The sequence below is a fragment of the Uranotaenia lowii genome, chromosome 3 (genome assembly GCF_029784155.1).
Source record: "Uranotaenia lowii strain MFRU-FL chromosome 3, ASM2978415v1, whole genome shotgun sequence".
Classification (NCBI taxonomy): Eukaryota; Metazoa; Arthropoda; class Insecta; order Diptera; family Culicidae; genus Uranotaenia; species Uranotaenia lowii.
In genome coordinates this window covers 327062930-327086021 of record NC_073693.1, presented here as the reverse complement: position 1 = coordinate 327086021, position 23092 = coordinate 327062930, and the positions used below count along the sequence as shown (strand labels likewise).

At 31.0% G+C, this 23092-nt stretch overlaps 1 protein-coding gene across 13 annotated transcripts in view; it reads right to left on the bottom strand.

The window, feature by feature from the left end:
• LOC129756453 (protein groucho) overlaps positions 1-23092 on the bottom strand; it is a 384109-nt gene that overhangs the window by 128857 nt on the left and 232160 nt on the right. For all 13 annotated transcript variants that reach the window (XM_055753332.1, XM_055753333.1, XM_055753335.1 and 10 more), the window contains one exon: positions 12008-12052. In XM_055753332.1, coding sequence (XP_055609307.1) covers positions 12008-12052 — 45 coding nt within the window. The remainder of the gene's footprint in view (positions 1-12007; positions 12053-23092) is intronic.

The following is a 23092-nucleotide window of genomic DNA, read 5'->3' as shown; positions in this document are numbered from 1 at the left end:
ATTAATTCAAATTTTGAGAACTGAGACTATGTTGAATATTTACCATTTTTTCGTGTTTTAATTCTATTAGATAATTGCTTTTCTCCATAGTGATCCAAAATGTTGGAAATAAAAGTAATGAGTTCTAATATTCAAACAATTCGTTAGAAACAAATCTTTTCCTAGTGTTAAAAAATTAAAGTGATAAATAAGTTTTAAATTGGTAGAATACAAAGGAAATTAGTTTTGGTTGCGTTTTACACAAACAATACAAGAACAGGAGAATATTAGGATTATATGTAAAGATCACAACACAGTCAAAAGTGTTTCTAGATCATATCCTTTTTCTCACTATCTTAAAAAAAAATTGCTAGTGGCCGGCGCCGTTATTGATGTTTAAAGAGAGAGCATTAGTTTTGGACATTGTGAATGTGTTGTCAATCCCAGACACCATTCAATTAACCTCTGATCAAAACTGATGACCTCGGTCAATCACGGAGTAGCAACCATGCATCGGCGATGTGGAATTCGTTCTTAGTACTGAGCCACACCTGCGACTATAGAGTCTGAAATGCCTTAATGAGATTTCAATTATAAGAAAGGGTAAATACCATATGAAAAGCTTAATTTTGATGAATAATAGATTCAAAATTTAAGATAAAGCATTTTCGGGTTTGATAGCTTAGAGTGGATGTGAGTAGTCAATTAAGCTTAGCTAAATCAATCAGAAACTTAAGAAGACTGTTAGCAGCAAGCTGTTCATAGCAAACTGGCGTTCTGCGGCAAAGAAAACGATAAGGTGACTGCACAAAATCGGGTGGCAAGCATCAAACGAACGGCACGTCAATTTTACTAGATCGACCGGAATCTTAACTGAGTATTTTTTCATGTTTTATACATATTGAAAAGAAAAGTACTTTGTTTTGTTTTTAAATAAACAAATAATCAATTAACAAGCAATTTAGTTTATTCTAGAAACATCGATATCAAGTTTTGGTATTATTCATACTTTGTTTGAACGGTTTTCTGAGTGGTCCCTTTTGATGAAAAGTTTCTAAAATCAACGAAATTCAAACTCATTAACTTAAAATTGACGCCTCTGGACAATAGAAAAACCACCCATCCCCCCTTTAACCACCTCCGCTTAGAAAAGGGACTGCGGTTTTGTCGTTTGCGGTGAAGCAATGTCATCGTCGTCGCCTTTCACTAAATTGAGAAGACACAAACCTAAGTAGGTAATGCTGCTGCCTGGAATATCTTCCATCCAGTTGTGGCGGTCGATGGTGGCTTGACTTGGGTCGTCAACGCCATATCGTCGAATTGGTCGGTCCTGAGGTTGTCGGTCAGGTTAGGTCGGTACTTTAGCGACAGAATGTAGGGGGACCTTACTTTGTACCATTCAGCCGGTCGACTCTTAAAGTTAAGGGACCGGGAAAGTGAAAAGGAGCGACACAATAAAAGGTTTCCCATTTTACCACCCACCGATTTCTTCTCCCACTCTTGGGTTTTTCTTCAAATTAGAAACCCACCACATGGCCACACACTATCCTTTAACGTCTCTGACTTCGTCTTTCTTCAGTGAAAATGTGCCGGATCCTAAGCAAGTTCCCTCCTAAAACGAGCATATACAGCAGAAGCGTTTCGTTGTTGTCGTTTTGCTGGATCGTTTGATGGCATGGCACATGCATAGTTAGTAGCTGTATCTGTATGTGTGCAGCTGTTGGTGTGCGGCTCTGTGTATTAAGCAATAATAATCGTATTAGACACGGAATCAGATTAGAGTGAGTGAAAACCGAGAAATTGAGCTGTATATTCGTACTCCCACTGCCTGCTCCTTCCATTTCTAAATTCAGTGGGAAATGAATTTAGAAATGGAAGGACGAGGTGGGGTGGAATTTAAGTTTGTTTTCCGGAATGCTTTCCTCCGACAAGTCTTAGAAGAAGACGATTTTGTGGCTGTACGAGAGAGAACGTTAGCATAGTTAGTGCCAAAGCACTAAATGTAAATGGGTGTACGCTTAGAGGGTGTCCTCTTGTAGGTATGTGTGATTTTGCCCTAGCGCTTGACTACAAGATGTAAGTAATTTGATTAGAATGTTGTTGGCCAAATTGCTAATGTGGAATTATCCTGTAGAGAAAGGGGTCGGGAAAAAGCCGGTTGACAAACAGAAACCGTAAGATAAAGTTTGAGAAAACTTGTTTTAATTGTTTGATTAGGGCTGCTGGGATTTTGCCGTCGTTTTGGAAACATGATTGTTTTTCGGGTGGGCCTTCTCATGTAATGGCAAGACAACTTGTTTAAATAATTGATTCGGAGCTGCTGCTTTGCGGAATGATCGTGTAAAGCCATCAGGGACACTAGTCATACTGAATCAAGAAGCAAGTTTAACATCATTTATAGACATACGCACTACAGTATGTCAAATTAAAACTTTTTTTTCACAAATTCAAAACTCTTGTAGCCTAAAAAGTTTTCTTCGAGGGTCGAAATGAACGCCAGAATTTTTGCAGATTTTTCCAACGAGGTTAAGGTAACCCAAAAGAAGTTGTGTATGGAAAAAAGGCAACAACTTCTTTTGAAAATAGCTTTTTTTTTTATTTTTCTTTATTATTTTCATCTCATGCGATGCAAAATAAAACTTTCAATATTTGAAGCTTACTGAAAAAAAATCTGGGTACAACTGTGCCGAAAACTCCAAAGCAGTTGGAGTAAAAGAAAGAAAAAAAAGAAAATAAAACGTCGATTTTCCATGAAAAAAATCTATCAACACCTTTGTGTCAATTTTAAATTTGCAAAAAAAACATAAATCGTTTATTTTTACTGTAAAATAAACTTCTTGACTACAGGTGTTTTTAAAATTTAAAAAAGTTTGTAATTTAACACACCCTAATGTATAGTTTGGTGAAAACTGTGCCTGGTAAAATACACATAAAAGAATTAATTTTTTTTCCTGTAAACAGTTTTTCTCATGAGAACGGGTTCGTTTAAACATGTTTACCTAATAGGAAAATTATTCAACTACAATTTAATTCCGCAAAGCGATAGCAATTGAGAGTGTTAGAAAGTCAGAAATAGAACATAAATTTTTCGAAAAGATTGTATCACCACTGTCAGATAAAAAATAGTTTTTACAAAAAAGTCAATTATGTTGAAAGTTCAGAATCTAGACTACATTCAAAAGCTATATTTTTCAAGAATTTTTATTAATGTCTCAACTTTTCGGCCATTTATTGTGGGCTTCTTCAATGGGTAACTGTAAATTTATTGGTATGTTGTAATATTGTCAAAGTTAGTGTTTTTTGAATATATTTTGTACACACTTATTGTTGGGTTCGTTGAGGATGATAAGATGTTTAGAGGAACCATATGATTTTGAATATTTCATGGGAGACAATGATTTTTAAAATAATGAACTCATTAAATTTAGAAATTTATGCGACTTTGATTTCTGGAAAAAGTTTCAATTTATCCCTACCCTACTAATTAAATCCAATTTAAAACAATGAATTGAAAAATTTCATTAGAAACTTTTTTCTACATCAAATTACAATTGTTAGCTTTTACCTTAAATATAATTTATAAACATTATATACAGGGTCAGATTAAGCCATTGGTACCAGGGGCAATTTTTCTCGGGGGGCTCCAATGAATCATACTTTTTAATATGCCAACTAAATAATCAAAAATGAAAATTTTCAAAATTCGATTCGTTATTCATTTTATAACTCTATCAGTAACTAAAATTATCTAGTTTAAAAAAATCGAAGATAGATTTAAGAATATTTTTATTTCATCGATGATTGCTCGATATGTGCTTTATCGAAAACAGAATAGACATTTCCTCATAACAATTTTGAAGTACCATTAAGATTTCAGACTAAGAATCCAAAATTTCCAAAAAAAACCAAAGATGTAAATTTAAATTCTATGGAGATACGGATATTAGAGTTCAAGAGTATAATTCGAACCCTGAAATCAGATTTAATTCAGAACCACAATTCAGTGTCTCAAATTGAGACAACATTTTCAAATCAATATTTGAGATACAAATTATAATAACCATTGATATCCAAACTTGAGTAACAAAGTTACAATCAGAGCCAAAAAATTAAATTTTAAGAATGTGATGATGATTTGAAATTTTACATCAATTATTGGAAACAGAATATTTTGTCACATAGTTATTTTAAATGTGAGAAAAACATTAATTTGAAAACATATACATAATCGGAACGTAAATTAGATGTTCAAAGGTTTGGAAGAATCAAAACACATAATTAGGAATCATTAAATAATCTGACGAGTTTAGAAGTTTCAACAAAGATCTCGAGTTCCCAAAATTAAGAAATCATAAACTAAAAAAAACAATCAAAACAAGACTTGAAAATGTCAAAAAAATGACTCTCTATTTGTACTGAAAACGAATTGAGAACTATCAATTGGAAAATGATATGATGAGTTCAAGAAATTTACTTCAGTAGCAAAATTTTAAAATAAAAGTACATCATAATCAATAGTAGAAAAGTTCAGGTGGAAAAGTCTCATCTTAAATAAAAATTGAAATGAAAATTCAATAAAGAATTTCAGAATGGCCGTTTGGACCAATTTAAGAAACTTATGATTTTTTTTTTAAATTGATTTTCTCAAGTTTCAATAATGATTCACAAGCTTACAAAATTTTTCTTTATTCATACTGATATTTTCGCTTGTAAAAAGTGAGCATTCTAGATTAACCGGTTTTAAAAATTTAATTCCCATGGATTTTCAATGTTTCTCTTCAAGTTTTTCATTTTTTATTAACTTTCAATAATTACCGGCATTTACTCTGATATTGTCCGGATAAACTTCAGGAATATTTTTTGTGAAGTCTTTAAATCAATTTTGAAAAACATGAATTATAAATTCCTCAAAAATAACGGTTAAGTTTAAATTTAAAGAAATATACCTTACAATTGTGCAAGACATTCGAACGTAATTAAAATGGGAAATAAGGTACTGTAGTTTGTTCAAATCTCGACAAAGCTTGTAAAAAATGTTTGTTGAAAATGCAGGTTTGGTGGAATGGAGTTATTTTTATTCATGTTTCGTCTGTGAGGTCAGTAGAATACAACTATATTTATTAGCGATAGCTAATTGTCACTTTCTACTTCTTATAATCCCTAACCGGGGAAGTATTCATTTCTCAATGAGTACTTTGGTATTCTTACCCAGAATATCTGGCAACAGTGTTGTGTTACCACAAACCCAATTTGAGTATTCTCGCCTAACCGTTTGATAATGTAAACATTTGTACTGTGTTTACCATCATGACCTGTCATCAGCAATCATCGATCTATTGTTCTCGATTGCGAATTGGATGGAAATAGTGGGAACCAAAACAAACAATGTTTTGGTTTCGCTGGTAGAACAGCAGATTTCCTCTGCTGTTCACAACGGATTTCGTCTGGAACCATTCCGAAATCGTGAGTTTTTACAAATTTTAGTCGCCTATAACTTTTTTTTTACTGTTGGAAATATTTCATATTCAAAACATAATACTTAGTTCGCTGGGAACTCTCTTAAATATAACCTTCAAAAAATTAATAATAGAACGTGATGTATTTTTTTATTTTCGGTAAACACTCAAGATTTTTCCGGGTTTGTCCGGGCTTTAAGAACTAAGTGAACAAGTGAAGCAAACTACGGTCTAGCTGGTTGCAAGAATATTGTAAAAACAAGTCATTTTTTGCTGGACTTATACAGAGCAAAAAACCGAAAACTCAAGTTGGGCTAAATTTTTTGAGCTAGCTTTATCTAAATTTGTTTTTATTTGAGTTTGGAAAACGATTTTAACGTTGCTGACGTGTTTCGATAGAAATAATGAAATTTGTAGTGTTATTCTCACTTCATTCTTGATTTTTTTAATATAATTATCACTGAATTTTGCCATGATTTTTCCGGATTTTTTTTAATTCCAAACCATATTCTCAGATGCTACCAATTTTTGAAAAAATGATCTTGATTAGCTCAGCCTTCATAAATGCGAAAAAAAATCTGCAAACCTCACTCTAGGGGCGCCTTTCAGCTCATATTCCAGTGAAACTATTCAAGATATTATTTTAAGGGGCCCCCCTCAGCTGTTATATTTTACGTTTAAATTTCGATTTTATTTTTTCAATAATTTTTAAAATTTCTAGTACTTGGTATGATTGAAGCAACGATTTTTTTTACTAGGGAGTCCCCTTAGGTCGGGGGGCCCTGGGCAATTGCTGCACCCCTAAATACGGCCTTGATTGTATGCTTTTTATGCTGAATCAATTATTAGGTACTTTGAATTGTATTTGAATATCCGACTCTGAATTATTCATATTGCAAGTAATCAAAAAAGATCAGCGTTCAATGGCAAAATCTCGTAAATGTTAAAAAATAATTCATATTTATTAATACTACGAGAAAAAATCCTTAAATAATATCTCAAAGTTGCTCTCACTTTTCCAGTGGATATGCAATTGTATCAGCTAAATCAACTCATTTGAATAAAATTTATATTCCATAAAACAAAATCAAACGGAACAAAAAAAATCAAGAAGAGTTTTAGAACGTAAGGAGAAACGAAAAATTTCTCATAGGTTTGATAATCGATTATTCATAACCCAAAATAACGTTAAATTCTTATGTCAGGACAAAAACCTTCGAAAAACCATTTCTGATTTCTTTATTCCAGTAACAAATTTTGAACTCCAATTTCTGGATCTCTTTTTTTATGAAATTTTAGGAATTTAGTCCTACATAACTAAGCATTCCAAATTGCCCGATTTTACCCAGGCTTGCCTGAATATTTAGTGAAAATTTCATGACAACTCCGGTCTGATCCGGCCCGGATACTCGGAAAACTGCCTAGATATTGCCCGGATTTTAGAGATTTTTTTTGCAGATCCAAGCAAGAAACTCAAATAAGGTGATGACATGTTTTGATTTTTGGGTTCGAAAACGAGTAACGTTATTAACAGATTACGGACTGCCATGAAACCTAAGCCGAGAAACATAAAAATTCGGCATACTTTATCTCAAAAATCACAAGAACAAATTTTACGAATTTAGTATATTTGAGTTATTGAACTTGTTGTGTTCAATTTTGTAGAATAGAATTTTATCATAAAATTAATACCATTTGAGTTATGCTTCTAAGAGTAGCATATTTGCGACAGGTGAAATAACGAGATTTCTCGTAATTTGGTCCCCAATAACATCAAAATAAAAAAATGCTTTTTTGAATATTGCTCGGACTTTGTTTAGATTTGCTCGAATATTGCTTAGTTTTTGGAATGAAAAATCAAATAAGGTTTATGTAAGGTTTTTCAAAAAAAAATTCCCGTTTTAGTCCAGCCCCGATACGGGCAAAACAAAATCTTGAATGCCTTAAACCACTCACAGACATTTAATTTTATGACACTATGTTACGTTCATAAATTGAAGCTTATTTTTATGGTCCATTTCAAATTGCAACTCCACCACCCTTATGTGCTGAAACTCAAATCTATACTCTTAAAAACCTTTACTCGTCCAAAGAATGTTTTTTTTTAAGAACTGTAACTAATCCTGTTCAGAATTTGAAATCAACCATTCAAATTTCAAAATTCAAACATCATATACTTATTAAACATATTTACAAGCTGGTAGAACTGTGACAGGTGTTTACTACTCACGATACACTACAGAATTAGCGAGTTCAGGACGCCGAAATTCCCAAAATCAATCATTAAAATAAAGGCATTAAAATGATGTTGCCATGAGTTATTTTTTTAAATTTTATAAGTAAGTGGAAATCGAAAAAAAATCTTTTTGAATACAAAACCATCTTTCTCATCTTCATATTTAGTATTCTTTGAAAACAGAACAAAAATCGGACAATATCCACGCAAATCCGCAAATTGATTATTCAAGAGACCAAATTTCCCATCCTTTTCTTTGCCAGAAAAAGCTTTCAATGATGAGTTGAACATGTTGTATTTTAGACATATAAAGGAGAATGGGGATTTCCTGTTTTCATCATATCTTTTTAAAAAAAAATTACAGATCGCCGTCTTTTTATTTTCTGAAAGCGTATTATTCCAAAACTATACACTGCAAAAGTTAGATCGATTCATGAACCCCAAGATAAACTACAAGCGTTTTCGTGGGACTTAAACATTGTGACATTTTGAAAGTTAAAAGGACTTGTTCTTTTAATCAGGGTGCCCTAAGCTTTGGAAAAAAAACTTGCAAAATCAGAAAATAAAAATTCCATTGATTTTTGACCAAATTTATATTCATTTCAGAGTTTGTAAGTATCAGACAAACGGAATCTAAAAGTTTGTCTATTACCCTCTGATCATTGCATACTTAAAGGCGCAATTTTCTAAATTTTAGATAAAAGCACTACGGACTACCTTTTGATCAGGAAATTATTGGATAAATATTAGTCAATGCATAAATATTAATAATTTTAGCTTAGCAATGATCAACATCCATTCTGAAGAAAAATATATCATTTTGGACTCGAGGGATCCTACATTTTGGAAAACTTTTTCTTAAAAAAGTTTAGAGTATGGCATTAGGAAGTTCATAATATATTCTAACGATTGAAAAATTGGGATAAATACTTTTATCATAAGTTTTTCTTGTGGGATTTTTAAGAGATAAAAAAGATCTACAAGTCAAATTTTGTTAGATTTTTCACACAAAGCGCAATATCTCAAAAAATAAATTTTGAAAATTTTTTTGAGATTATAGGTTTGTTGTTTAGTTTTACTTGGCAAATTTTTATCGAATATTTTTTCTATTAACGGCATTCCAAATTCAAGATATGGCTGAGGAATCAATTATCCGCATTGATCAAGTATCCCCAGAAATGATTTTCTTTTTCAGCCTTTTATTCTGATAACTGGAAGAATTTGAGTATGATTTTATCTCTAACTTTGGACATTGGTACTCTGGAAACAAAATAAGATATGTTCAACTTTTTAATTGAATTCAATCACTAAATTCTCAATTTGTTCAATAAAAAAAATAATTTTAATTCGTTTTATAAGGTTTCGAAAATGTTGTTATGAAATTTGTAAACTTTATTTCTTTAAATTAATTTTCAAGCAAATTTCCAATTCAGAGTATGGAAAATCATTTCAAATAATTTCTGATTGACTTGCCAGAAAAAACCATTGATTTAAAAATTTTATTCTTATTTATTTTCAATATAAACAGTCGAGTTCGTGTGATGGTTATAAGCAGGAAAATTGTTTAAGAAATCAATTTATAGTATTAATTGTGGATTTTTGGTATTGTTATTATATTTAGCCGAATTTCAATTTCAAAACAAATCCACCCCCCATGGACAATAAGGTGTCCCAAAATTGCATAATGTGTGGGAGATTCCGCGAACGCGATCTTTGAAAAAAGTTCACTTTACCAAGACTCGAATTTGAAAAAAATACTGGGTTCTAAAATTTTCACAAAGTTTATATATTTTAAACCTTTTAAATTTTTTTTTATTAAAAACTACACAAAAAATATAAAATGAACCAATTGTATAAACATTTTAAAAAAACCACAATGGTTCAAACCTTTTTATTCAACTTAAACAAAATGTGTACCCAGCTTAAAATTTTGATGGTGCCATCGAAAGATGCGGATTATTGTGCACTCAAATTTTGCTGAACAAAGTATGTTGTTTGTATAATCCAGTGAAGAGCTATTCACGATTCAATCCTTATTAAAAATACAACTTTGGATTTTTTATTTAATTTTTCAAATTCGCCGTAATAAATATCATCTTGAAAATCGAAATTCTTGCAAAAAAAGACTTAGATGATTTAAAAAAAATCGCTAGAAGGCCATATGCCAAATTTGAGCTAAATCTGGATTGGATTGGCAAAAAAAAATTCGAGTCATGGATAAGTGTTTTTTTTTAAGAATTTTGTTCGAATTTTGATTTTAATAAATTTAAGATTTCTTTTGTTTACTGCCATTTTCTAGTATGTAATTCATGTCTATTTTATTATTCATATAATTGTATTTTTTCTGAACAGGGGTGTGTCGATTTGATTTAAAATTTGCTTATTTGAAAGGGTCCCGATTAGGCACTCTTTGAGAGATGTTTTGAGCAAAACAAATCCACTTATTTTGATCGAATTGGTAGTATTTTATAGACTCTAAATTTTAAAGTATCTTGAAACAAGAATTTCCACATATTAACCTCAACATCCGGGGGTGTAAAAAACAACAAAATGGATACTCAACAAAGTTGTCAATAAACTTGTTATACTCAATCAAATTCAAAGTTTTAATAACATCCTAAGTTGAATTTGTATAATTCCAGTAACATTGTAACTTATCCATATTTTTTTTGAAGTTCAATACCATTTCGAATTCCTTAAGATTATGTAGATTGCTGCTTCTTTTGTAAAATAGGAACTTTAGAATTGGCATCTTAGAACTATAGTTTTAACATATAAAAATCAAAATTCAAAACACAAAATTCAAAATTGATATAGTTTCAAAAATAGAGAGTTCATTCTTGGAAATTGATGGTCCCTTAGGCCCTTTTTGGTTATTTCTTTTCCCCCTAAGGTTCTTTGGAAGTGGTAGGGACATTTCATTATTTAATTGAATAGTAAACTAAACTTTAAATTTCTTCTGAGATGTTGTTCAGACTAAATTCAATCCAATTCAGAAAGTATATAGTTCTCAGTTCCTGATTGAATTCTTTTTGTTGAGAATTCCTTTATAAACCATCAAAGTTGTAAATCGTCTTGCTAGAAATGTTTATCTCTTCAAAATTCTAATGACATATTTATTGCCAACCCTAACAACCCTCCACAAACGAGCGGAAGGAAAACAAGCAAAAAAAAAGATCATGATTTCCCTACTTTTCATGCTTTCACGGCTATTACTGTTATTTTAATTTAATATCCTCAACGCCCACTCTCTAGGTCTGGTTCTCTGCCATTGCTTGCCCTTGTGTGGATTTTCCAACTTACGGAATGGCACTTTTCAGCTTTCGTTTGATTCTTCCTCGTGTAACCTTCTTTCCATCCACCCCCACATTTTTGCTCTCTTTTACTCTCTCCAGAGCCCGAGTTGTTGGTCGTTTGGCTACTTGCAAAAGGACCTGTGTTTGCCATCTCATTTCAACCTTCCTCCAAAACGGGCAGATTTGCTTCCGACTTTTACCTACTAAAATTTTCACACTGAAGCAAAAGAAGAACACCAATTTGTTTGCCTTCTGTCGCTTGGCTTTGGCTTTGGCTTGGCTGGTATGCTTCTCGTTTTTCCTTCCAACCTTCCCCACCTTCCATCAAACGGAAAGAAGAAGAAGTCGATTGAGGTTGGGACGGAAAATTGGGGATGAAAGCTTTTCACTTGGTTGCTTTTTGATGAACACAAACCAGAGTCAGGCAGCAGTCGAGGGCGGTGGTTTTGGGCAGAACGTTTTCTCGAGAGCTTGCCTAGAGAATGACGACGATGATGATGATGATGATGATTGCGATAGTCAACATCATCCTCCCTTTCCGGTTTGAGCAATGCTTAAGCACACACAAAAACACACAAACCAGTCGAGCGGAGGTGGAAAGTCATCGGTCCAATTCACTCGTGTGCCGGTTAACTTAATGACTGAGACTGAGTTGTCAGCGTAACTGTTCAGGAGCGAGAGAGAATGAAAAAAGAAAAACGAGAAGCGTTACAGAAAAGCTGCTAACAATTTCCATTAATGCCACAGTGCTGCTTTTCTTGCTGTCTTTTGTTTTCGGCGGTGAAATGTGAATGAAGTTTCGTGGGAGGAGGTGGAATACTAAATTGCTGTAGTTTACATTTTATTTTAAAGTATTTGGCGAGGCGAAGGAGGAGTGTAGTTTAAATTTGAGCATAACTTTAAGATTATGTCATATACTTCTAAAGGTTTTGGTGGTTTTCACTTTCGAACAAAAATAGGCAATTTACGATAGAATATTTCAATTTTGGAGTACGATGAACAATATGAACTTTAAAAAATACAACAGAGAAATAACTTACCTGTTTGTGCATTTCAACATTGAGGCCGTACGACATTTCATAATACTGAAAAAAAAAATAAAGATAGAAAAATCAATTAAATTCTTGAAACATTTTATTTTGAAATTTATTTTAATTTTATTAACCAGAACTGGTTATGCAATCAAACATGAAAACTTCGACAATTCACCCCAGAGCACATAATTCAAGAGCCAAAAGAGCACTAAGGCAAGGTCTCAAATCTATGTCTATTTGAAATTCTGAAATAAAACCAATAAAAAGATCAATTCTATATCATTCAGTCTTGCATTTCGGATTCTGGAAAAAAAATTAGGAAATCTTAAATTTTTATTAAATTATCAACTTAAAAAGATCGAACATAATTCAAATAAGAAATATCGTATTCTGAATTTCCATACGGAATCGACTTTATTCCGGAATTCATTTAACTTGCTGCTTGAGTTTGAGAAAGGATTTTAAAACTTCAAAAAAGGGAAAAAAACTGACCGACTTTTTGGATAAATTGACATTTTTCCCATTTTTTTTGTCATTCATAAGTAGTTTTTATGACATTTTCAAGTCAGTTTTAAGTTTTATGTCCTTTTTGAGTCGATTTTGCGTATTTTTTATGTCACTTTTTTCATTTTTTGTCAATTTCGTTATTTTTGTTATTTCTGTCAATTCGGTTATTTTTATAAATTTTAATTTTTTTTTAAATTTTGTCATTTTTGACTTTTTTTGAAAAATTTGACAATTTTGTAATTTGTGCCATTTTTGTAATAAGAGTAATTTTTTGTCATTTTTTCCTTTGTGACATTTTTCGTCATTTTTGTTATTTTCGTGTCATTTTTTGTGACATTTTTGTATTATTTTGTGTCATTTCTGTGTCATTTTTTGTCATTTTCGTTTCATTCTTGTCGTTTTCCGGTCATTATTGTGTAATTTTTGAAACATTTTTGTGTCATTCTTGTATCATTTTTGTGTCATTTTTGTATCGTTTTTAAGTAATTTTTAGTCATATTTTGTGATTTTTTACTTTTTTGTCATTTATGTCATTTTTAAGTCCTTTTTTCGTCATTTTCGTGTCATGTTTTTTGTCATTTTAGTGTAATTTTTGTTTAATTTTGGTGTCCTTTTTGTCATTCCTATCGTTTTTGTCATTTAAGTCATTTATGTAATTGTATGTCATTTATGTCATTTATGTCATTTTTGTCATTTTTGTCTTTTTTGTCATATTTGTCATTTTTGTCATTTTAGTCATTTTTGTCTTTTTTGTCATTTTTGTCATTTTTGACATTTTTGTTTTTTTTGGCATTTTAAGCATTTCAAATCATTTTCGCCACTTTTGTTCTTTTTTGTCATTTTTATCTTTTTTTGTAATTTTTGTCATTGCTGTCAGTTTTGTCAATTTTTGTCACTTTTGTCATTTTTGTCATTTTTGTCATTTTTGTCATTTTTGTCATTTTTGTCATTTTTGTCATTTTTGTCATTTTTGTCATTTTTGTCATTTTTGTCATTTTTGTCATTTTTGTCATTTTTGTCATTTTTGTCATTTTTGTCATTTTTGTCATTTTTGTCATTTTTGTCATTTTTGTCATTTTTGTCATTTTTGTCATTTTTGTCATTTTTGTCATTTTTGTCATTTTTGTCATTTTTGTCATTTTTGTCATTTTTGTCATTTTTGTCATTTTTGTCATTTTTGTCATTTTTGTCATTTTTGTCATTTTTGTCATTTTTGTCATTTTTGTCATTTTTGTCATTTTTGTCATTTTTGTCATTTTTGTCATTTTTGTCATTTTTGTCATTTTTTTCATTTTTGTCATTTTTTCCATTTTTTGCCTTTTTGTGTTATTTTTGTGCCATTTTTGTCTTTTGTGCCATTTTTGTCATTTTTGTCATTCTTGTCATTTTTGTCATTCTTATCATGTTTGTCATTTTTGTCATTTTTGTCATTCTTGTCATTTTTGTCATTTTTGTCATTTTTGTCATTTTTGTCATTTTTGTCTTTTTTGTCATTTTTGTCATTTTTGTCATTTTTGTCATTTTTGTCATTTTTGTCATTTTTGTCATTTTTGTCATTTTTGTCATTTTTGTCATTTTTGTCATTTTTGTCATTTTTGTCATTTTTGTCATTTTTGTCATTTTTGTCATTTTTGTCATTTTTGTCATTTTTGTCATTTTTGTCATTTTTGTCATTTTTGTCATTTTTGTCATTTTTGTCATTTTTGTCATTTTTGTCATATTTGTCATTTTTTGCCTTTTTGTGTTATTTTTGTGCCATTTTTGTCTTTTTTGTCATGTTTGTGTCTTTTTTAATTTTGTACCATTTTCGTCATTTTTGTCATTTTTGTCATTTTTTCCATTTTTTGCCATTTTGTGTTATTTTTGTGCCATTTTTGTCTTTTGTGCCATTTTTGTCATTTTTGTCATTCTTGTCATTTTTGTCATTCTTATCATTTTTGTCATTTTTGTCATTTTTGTCATTCTTGTCATTTTTGTCATTTTTGTCATTTTTGTCATTTTTGTCATTTATGTCATTTTTGTCATTTTTGTCATTTTTGTCATTTTTGTCATTTTTGTCATTTTTGTCATTTTTGTCATTTTTGTCATTTTTGTCATTTTTGTCATTTTTGTCATTTTTGTCATTTTTGTCATTTTTGTCATTTTTGTCATTTTTGTCATTTTTGTCATTTTTGTCATTTTTGTCATTTTTGTCATTTTTGTCATTTTTGTCATTTTTGTCATTTTTGTCATTTTTGTCATTTTTGTCATTTTTGTCATTTTTGTCATTTTTGTCATTTTCGTCATTTTCGTCATTTTCGTCATTTTCGTCATTTTTGTCATTTTTGTCATTTTTGTCATTTTTGTCATTTTTGTCATTTTTGCCATTTTTGCCATTTTTGTCATTTTGTCATTTTTGTCATTTTTGTCATTTTTGTCATTTTTGTCATTTTTGTCATTTTTGTCATTTTTGTCATTTTTGTCATTTTTGTCATTTTTGTCATTTTTGTCATTTTTGTCATTTTTGTCATTTTTGTCATTTTTGTCATTTTTGTCATTTTTGTCATTTTTGTCATTTTTGTCATTTTTGTCATTTTTGTCATTTTTGTCATTTTTGTCATTTTTGTCATTTTTGTCATTTTTGTCATTTTTGTCATTTTTGTCATTTTTGTCATTTTTGTCATTTTTGTCATTTTTGTCATTTTTGTCATTTTTGTCATTTTTGTCATTTTTGTCATTTTTGTCATTTTTGTCATTTTTGTCATTTTTGTCATTTTTGTCATTTTTGTCATTTTTGTCATTTTTGTCATTTTTGTCATTTTTGACATTTTTGTCATTTTTGTCATTTTTGTCATTTTTGTCATTTTTGTCATTTTTGTCATTTTTGTCATTTTTGTCATTTTTGTCATTTTTGTCATTTTTGTCATTTTTGTCATTTTTGTCATTTTTGTCATTTTTGTCATTTTTGTCATTTTTGTCATTTTTGTCATTTTTGTCATTTTTGTCATTTTTGTCATTTTTGTCATTTTTGTCATTTGTAGCTTTTGTCATTTTCTCACTTCTATTTTTTTTTTTTTTTGTTATTTCTGTCTTTTTTTTTTGTTATTTTTGTTATTTTTGTCATTATTGTCATTATTGATATTTTTTTGTTTTTGTTATATTGAGTTCAATTATGCTTTTTCAGCTGCTTCAGATTATCGATTTCATGAAACGCGTGAGTTTTCCGACAGTCTGACCAGATTCATCGACTTCAAATCGAATCCACCCCAGCTATCGTAAAAGTGCCGGTCGGTAGAACTTTGATTTTTGATCCATCGTTGGCACCAAAATTCGAATGGTTGAGGTTGGTGGGAGTCGAATTATCGATGCCAAGTTGATTCTGCTCCTACCATATCGAAAAACCAAAATCAAAAACGATCTCCGATACGTGCTGCTTGCTGCTGACGTTTTGGAAGAGAATATCCCACTTCGAATTTGGTTGAATGAAAATTTGCAGAAAAACATACACGAATTCCCCCAATCTTCCCACTTTTCGCTTTTACCGATGGAATTGAATTTTGCAAATAAATGCAAAAACGAGAGCTCTGGCTGTGCATCGGAGTAAAGTGCAGTGGAACTAACCTAACCCCTATCGTCGATGTTTTTCTATTTGTTTAATTTCGAAATGGTTTTAGAGACTCATACGAGCGGATCGCATTTCGCGCGTTTGTCGGTTATGTTATTTCTGCCGAACACCGGATAAGGATGTTATCAAAAATTGATTTTCTGTTTGTTTGTTTTTTTTTGCGGACGGTTTACCTGAAACAGATGCTGAGATTCGTTTTGAGAGAAAATTGTTTTCTCATATTTGTGAGTCAATGCATATTCCTCGATATATTTGACGTGAATGATTAATCACGATTGTTATGAAATTTTGATAATTTTTTTGTTAGGACTAAATGTAGGTGGATAACTCCAACGGTTTCACATCAGTACAAAGTTCCATAAATCTACACATATGCATGGATAATGAAAGTAATTCCAACTAATTGAACTCGCTAGCACTGGGAAAGCACCTCCCGGAATCCCCAGAGAGAGAAAGTGAAGGATGAGAAAGGAAGGCTAGGAAGTCCCGGACGCATCTACAAAATTTCCAAGCTCCCAAACACCACTAATCAGGACATATTGCCCAGCTCATCTCACTTAATCATTTCGTGAATCTACTGCGCTGTTCCTCCATTCCGTCATCACAGGACAGAGACGCTTCCGGGACCGGGGACAAGCGAACTTCATGGCAATCAGAAGACCAACTTTTTGCCGCTCGTTGTCCCGCTGTCGTGTCGCGGACTTTCCAGGATGAATGACACATTTCGTGCTTCTAGTCGCTAACGACGACACGACATGGAATGGAGAACGACGATGCGTCCACAGGACCAGGACGACGATGATGATGCTGATGATTATGATGATGGTGGCCGGGAGACCAAATCTCGAATACGCGCCATACCCTCTCGAATGTTTTCCTTTCATTTGTGACGATGATTCGCGTCCTGGAGAGAAAGTGATGAGGACCGAGGCGACCAGAAACTCTGGAAGGATAGGTCCCTAGAGAGCCTAGGCCCGACTCAAAACAGCCAATGGAATGGGACAGAAAACGCGCGCGTTGATGATGGAACACCATTTATACGTATTTATACAATATTAATTATAAATTTATGGCCATGCATACGGAACAACGATCCCAATGGTGCTCGCCTCGCTTCGCTCCGTTGAAATTGTGACGGTCGCCAAAGGAATGGGACCGGACCTAAACCTACATCCTACACTTCCGTTTGCGACGAAGCCAATTTCGCAGAACGGTTTCAGACCATGATCCGTGAGTTGGATGCCGGTCTTCGGTTTGCTAACTTGATGCATAACGTGACCCACTTGGCTGCGATCCTTTTTGCGATGCTCAGAGATGGCTTTGCGTGGCTAGGCTAAGGCCAACGGATTATTTGAGGGCCGGTATCGATCCTCCCAGTACAGCGGTCGGCAACTTTTTTTGTTGGAAAATTGAAAAACTTTATTGTATTTTAAGAGTTTGAAAGATCCACCTTTCAATAAAACTAAGTTATGCTGTTTTCGGAAAAAGTTTCTTATGAAAATAAAACCTTTTCCTCCGATTTGAAAATGTTTTTTGAACTTCCAAATCTGTTCGGGTCAATATGACCTGAAGTATGACCGTTCCAATTATCATAATCATCATTTCAATACACTGAAATACTGATATTTCTGAGAGACCAAGTATGTTTATCAACATAAGAATAAAATTTAAATTTTAAACTATATTTCAGTTTCAAGAATCGGTTCAGCGTAAAATTGGATAAAGCAAGGGCAAAGTTGGGTGCCTTTTTTAAAAGTGTGATTTTTTTCCAGAAGATCCGATATAGCGATTAAAACTTTCAATGGACCCCAATTCATTGTAATATCGTAGGATAGATGCCAAAAATCAATGATAATATTTTAAAACAGCAAAACTGTCGGAATAAAAATTAAATATGATTTTAAAAATCTATCTCTTTTTTGAACTATTTTTCAATCGTAATCAACTTCTGATAACCTGGTCAAGGTCCCCGGAATCGCAGAAAAATTTGAATCATCACAAAATTTTGAGCAAAATTCGTCACAGAATCTGTGCCACAGATCACAAAATTTTTACAGAATTCACATATTTTCCTAATTTTGTAGAGATTTCCAAAATAATGAATTATTAGGTCACTTTCGACTTTTTATTGCTAGCTCTAATTCATGAAAATATAATTAAAACAAGCTAATAATAATTTTTTTTCATTAACACTGTAAATAGTTGCCAATTTGTTGATGTTTCACATGATTTCTCAATGAACTTCATAGAAATAGCATCACAGAATGTTAGGTTCGAATCACAGATTTCAAAAAAAAATTATGTCAAAGACACAGATTTTTTTTTCGGCAACTTTGAACCAAGAATAACGTATGGACATTGTTTCGAGATGTTGAAAAACAAAAATAAGTTACTGATTTCATTTTAATGGCATTTCAGCGAGGTATTAAATTCTATTAGGAAGAAAAAATTATCTAATGAAAGTAATGAAGATTATCGACGGATAGATTAGATAAGGAAGCATGATTGGTGTTGAAAATAAGTCAAGAGTGTGTTATGAGAAAACTAACAAAAATAACTTACCGACTTAGTACATCTAAGATAATCACAATCGGTCAATATTTACGGCCAGGGGAACGCCAACAAACTACAACTCAAATTTTCCCAAAACGGTTTTTTTGCGAACAGTTTTGGAGGAAAAAGCATATTTTTTCATATATTTTTCTAAATTCGTTTGATTTACAACTATTTTGCATGCCCGAACGCAAAAAACTACAACTACAACATCTGTTCAATTAACGAAATATAATCAAAAAATTTCCACTATTACAGGACCTATATAATTATGACAAACATCACAACTTCGTCAACCTTCTTGAATATTGATAAAATATTATAACAGCAAAAAAATTAAAAAAAAAAAACGAATATAAGATATATACTTAAAAATAAAAATAAAACATTGCAAATTTCATGAAATTCTAAAACAAATACAAACAAAATACAAGAACTGATTAAAAATATCTAAAACAAATATGAAAAAAGAAACAAGTGATAAATATAATAAATTAGTACAATCTACACATAACAAACAAAAAAGTTCTAGATGTGTCTTAAATATGATAAAGAAAAAAAAGCACTAAAATTATCAAAAATTTGTTGGAATTTGCATTTTAATTATTAAGAATGGTTTATTTTTTGTCAAAAGTGCGAAAAAAGTTGATAAATTGAACCTCTCGATTTTGACGACCGAAAGTCTTTGAGCGTGTTACCAAAAATGAAACGGGTTTCTACCTTCATTTCAAGCTCAAGTTTTCGTCATGAAGTAAAGGTGAAAAATATGAATCATTGAAAAATTTTAGTACAACATACAATAACAGATATCCAGACAAAAAAGAATGAAATTAAATGAAGTTTGTAGCAAGGTTGCCAAACAAAAAAATTTTGATTTTCTGTGATTTTCCCCTAAAAATTTTTGATGGTTTTCTGTGATGAAAATAGCAAAAATTGCGTATAAAAGTTTTCCCAAACAAAGTTAAAATCCAAAACATAAAAATTATTATTTTGAGAACAAAATAAAAAATATGTGAAGTATTTCCAAAATTAAGTGTTCTGTGACACAGAATCTGTGATGAAAATTTGCTCGAAATTCTGTGAAATTATAGATTTTTCTATGATCTCGGCAACCTTGGTTTGTAGTGTAGTAAAGGAAAATTTTCCTTTCATATTATCCAACTTTTCTACGATTTGACTAAGAAGACTCACCATAACGTTTAAGATTACAAATCATTTGTTTTTTAAATTTCGAACAGGAATTTGAAAAATATAATGCAAGTCATATACAAGACACAATTTATTATCAATGCATTGCAACGATGTACCTGTTGAAAATGATAAAAATATTTCATCTCTAAAGTATTTCCTGACCATTATTGAATATTTAAAAAAAATTGAGTTAAAATAAGATGATTTTTATATAGCTAGTTGAAAAATGTCATCTTCCTATCTCTGACAAGATGTCATCGAATGATTTTTTTTTAATTTATGGCATTAGTTGTACTTCTGCCAAATTCTAACAGAGTTGCTAGTTCGGCCAGTTTGATTGTGAATTTTCAACTGTTCTGGAGTCCCTTTAGGCCGTATAACTAACATTTGGTTTCTATACAAAAAAAATTTGAGGTATAGCAGAAAATTAACTCTTTTAATATGTTGTTCGGTATTGAAAACGATATATCTTGTTGTGATTTTCATGCACTGTTTTGCTCATCAAAAAGCAAACTTCAACGATTTTTTTAAGTGCTAGATTAAGACTACTATTGTAAAAACAAAAAACGAGATTGAAGATTTACTAAAAAAACTAAATTTTTTTTAGAATTTTTGAAAGTTTATCATAATGTAAAGATTTTAAATTGCACAGTAATCAATATTTAGTGGAAAAAATACCATTTCGCTAGATTCGTTTTTTTGTATGAAAAACTGATGGGTTAAAAAATTTACAGTATAAAATTCATTTTTAACTTTGATGAAATTATAATTTTTCATTCGTTGATATCCAGTCAGGGTCAAGTTAAGCCATCAGGTGGCCCGGGGTAATTTATATCAGGAAGGGGGGATATTTATTGAATTTTTTTTTTTATATTTCATATCATAGAAAACATAAAATTTTAAACGTATGAAAAAACTGGACATGAATTCAGCATATCAGCAAATTTTTCTGTTTTTTAAATTTGGAGACAGATATTACAACGTTTTTCATTGATCGCTTGGCGGGTGGTTCATGAAAAAAAAACAGAATAAATTTTCTCCATATGACAATTGAATGTAACAATAAGATTTAAGATATAGATTCCAGATTTTATAACAATAATGAAAAGATTTAAATTCAAATTCCATGGAGATCCAGGTATAACATTTCAAGATAAAGATTTAAAATGTAAAACAAAACTTTATTCAGTATCACATTTCAGTTACTCTTATAAAATTCATAATTTCAAATCAAAATTTAGAAACAAATTACATGTTAAATTCAAATGAGGCCCTTGCAGCTAAATTGAAACCTATAAGTTTAGGTTGCCAGATTTTTTTTAGCACGTATCCGAACCGTACAAATTCAGGTTATTTTATAAAAAAAAACCTGACTAAATCAAAATTGACGACCAAAAATCCGGGCAATATCCGGGAAAAATTTGTCAAAAACCCGGGAATAACTCAACAAAAATCAAGAAAAGAATTGAAAAAAAAATTGTTTTCATCAAAACTCATCGATAGACTTTTAACAGGGCTAACCCGAATAAAACCGGGCAATCCGGCAACCTTAGTACAACACTTAGTATACCACCTTATCGAGAAATCACTCATTGGTTTTTTACATTTTACATTTATTTTTCGATAATTTGTATTTTTCTTTCAAACGTAAAACCACGATTTGAAATTTAAAAAAAACCTGAAAAAATCACCCAATACAGCTTCAAAATTGAAAAAAATCGTTTGGCATAATTAACTCAATATCGATTATTTTTGCGCTCATATGCCTTTGGCTCTTAGGACGTTAAATATAAAATCGAGCATCAAAGTAATAATTAGAGCCAAAGCTTTTAAATTCATATTCCAAATGTTTATTTCAAATGCATATCTTTGAAACAGTTCAATCGTTCTGAAAACTCATAAAAACCACAGAACTGAAGAAACTTCAAAAGATTTGAAAGTCTCAACGACTTGAATCTCTATTGTAAAAACTGGAAGAAGAGAAAATTAAACACAAAGAAATATTCATGATCAGAGAATCACTCAAAGAAATTCGCAATTCAACTATGAGGATAATTTTTTATGGAAAAAATTGAAAAAATCAGGATATCTTTATTACAGTAGAGGAAAATTTCAAAAAGGTAGCTCGAAATCATTAGCGAAAAATTTCGGTGAAACCAGTTGGAAAAGATTTGATTTGAATTTAAAATCTGAATCTCGAAATGGTATGAAACATTAAAAGAGATACTGAGAACCCGATTGGTCCTATTTCAGCATTTTTTTTTTCATTTTGATTTTATTTTTACGAATAAGGTGTAGAATTTTTATAATGTTCAAAAAATTGATCCAGATTTCCCGGTTCGAATAATTTTATTCCCAGTAAAGCTGAAAATTTAAAATAATTTTAATTCTTTTTTTAATCACTGATATCCGGCATTTCTCGGATATTTTCCAGCTAAAATCCTACAAAGTTTTCATGACCATTGTCCTTCATGAAAAAAATTGTTCTTAATTAAAATGGGAGCTGGTTTTTTTTATTCCTCCTATTCGGTACTGCAAATCTTCTTTCAAAAACTGATAATTTCTATGATTTTTTCATATTTCGACAAAGCTAGAAATAAAAGTTACTCTAGCTGCCGTAAAAGCTGTTACGTTTTTATTTAAATGTGGAAAATATTCATAATGGAAGCATAACTTTGATTAACTGTGTTTTCATAATAAGTAGGGGAGAGTGGGGATACTTGATCCCCTTTTCTTATTTTCACCATATCTTTTTGGAAAAAAATTAGCAACTCGCCGTCTTTGACATTTTCTGATAGCTTGTAACTTCGAGTTTCTATGCTCCAAAAATTAGAACGATACTTGAACTCGTTGATGAATTAGAAGCATTTTCGTGGGAGTAAAAAAATTGCGATTTTTCTGAAGTTAGGGGAGACTTGATCCCCTATTGAAGGAGACTTGATCTTTTATTCAGGAAGCCCTAATCCTTGTATAAAAATCAAACAAAACCCCAAGACAGAATTATAATTGACTATTTTGGTCATGTTTGCTATCATTTCACAATTTATAGCAGACATAAGAAGAAAATTCTATAACTTTGTCTCAACGCTAATAACATTGCATACTTAAAGGCGCTATTTTTTAAAATTAAGGGAAAATTAATTATTTTTGCTCTTTTCTTCAGAAAATTGTTTGATAAATATTAGTTTTTGGATAAATATTAGTAATTTCGTAATCAGCAACCATAACGATCAATT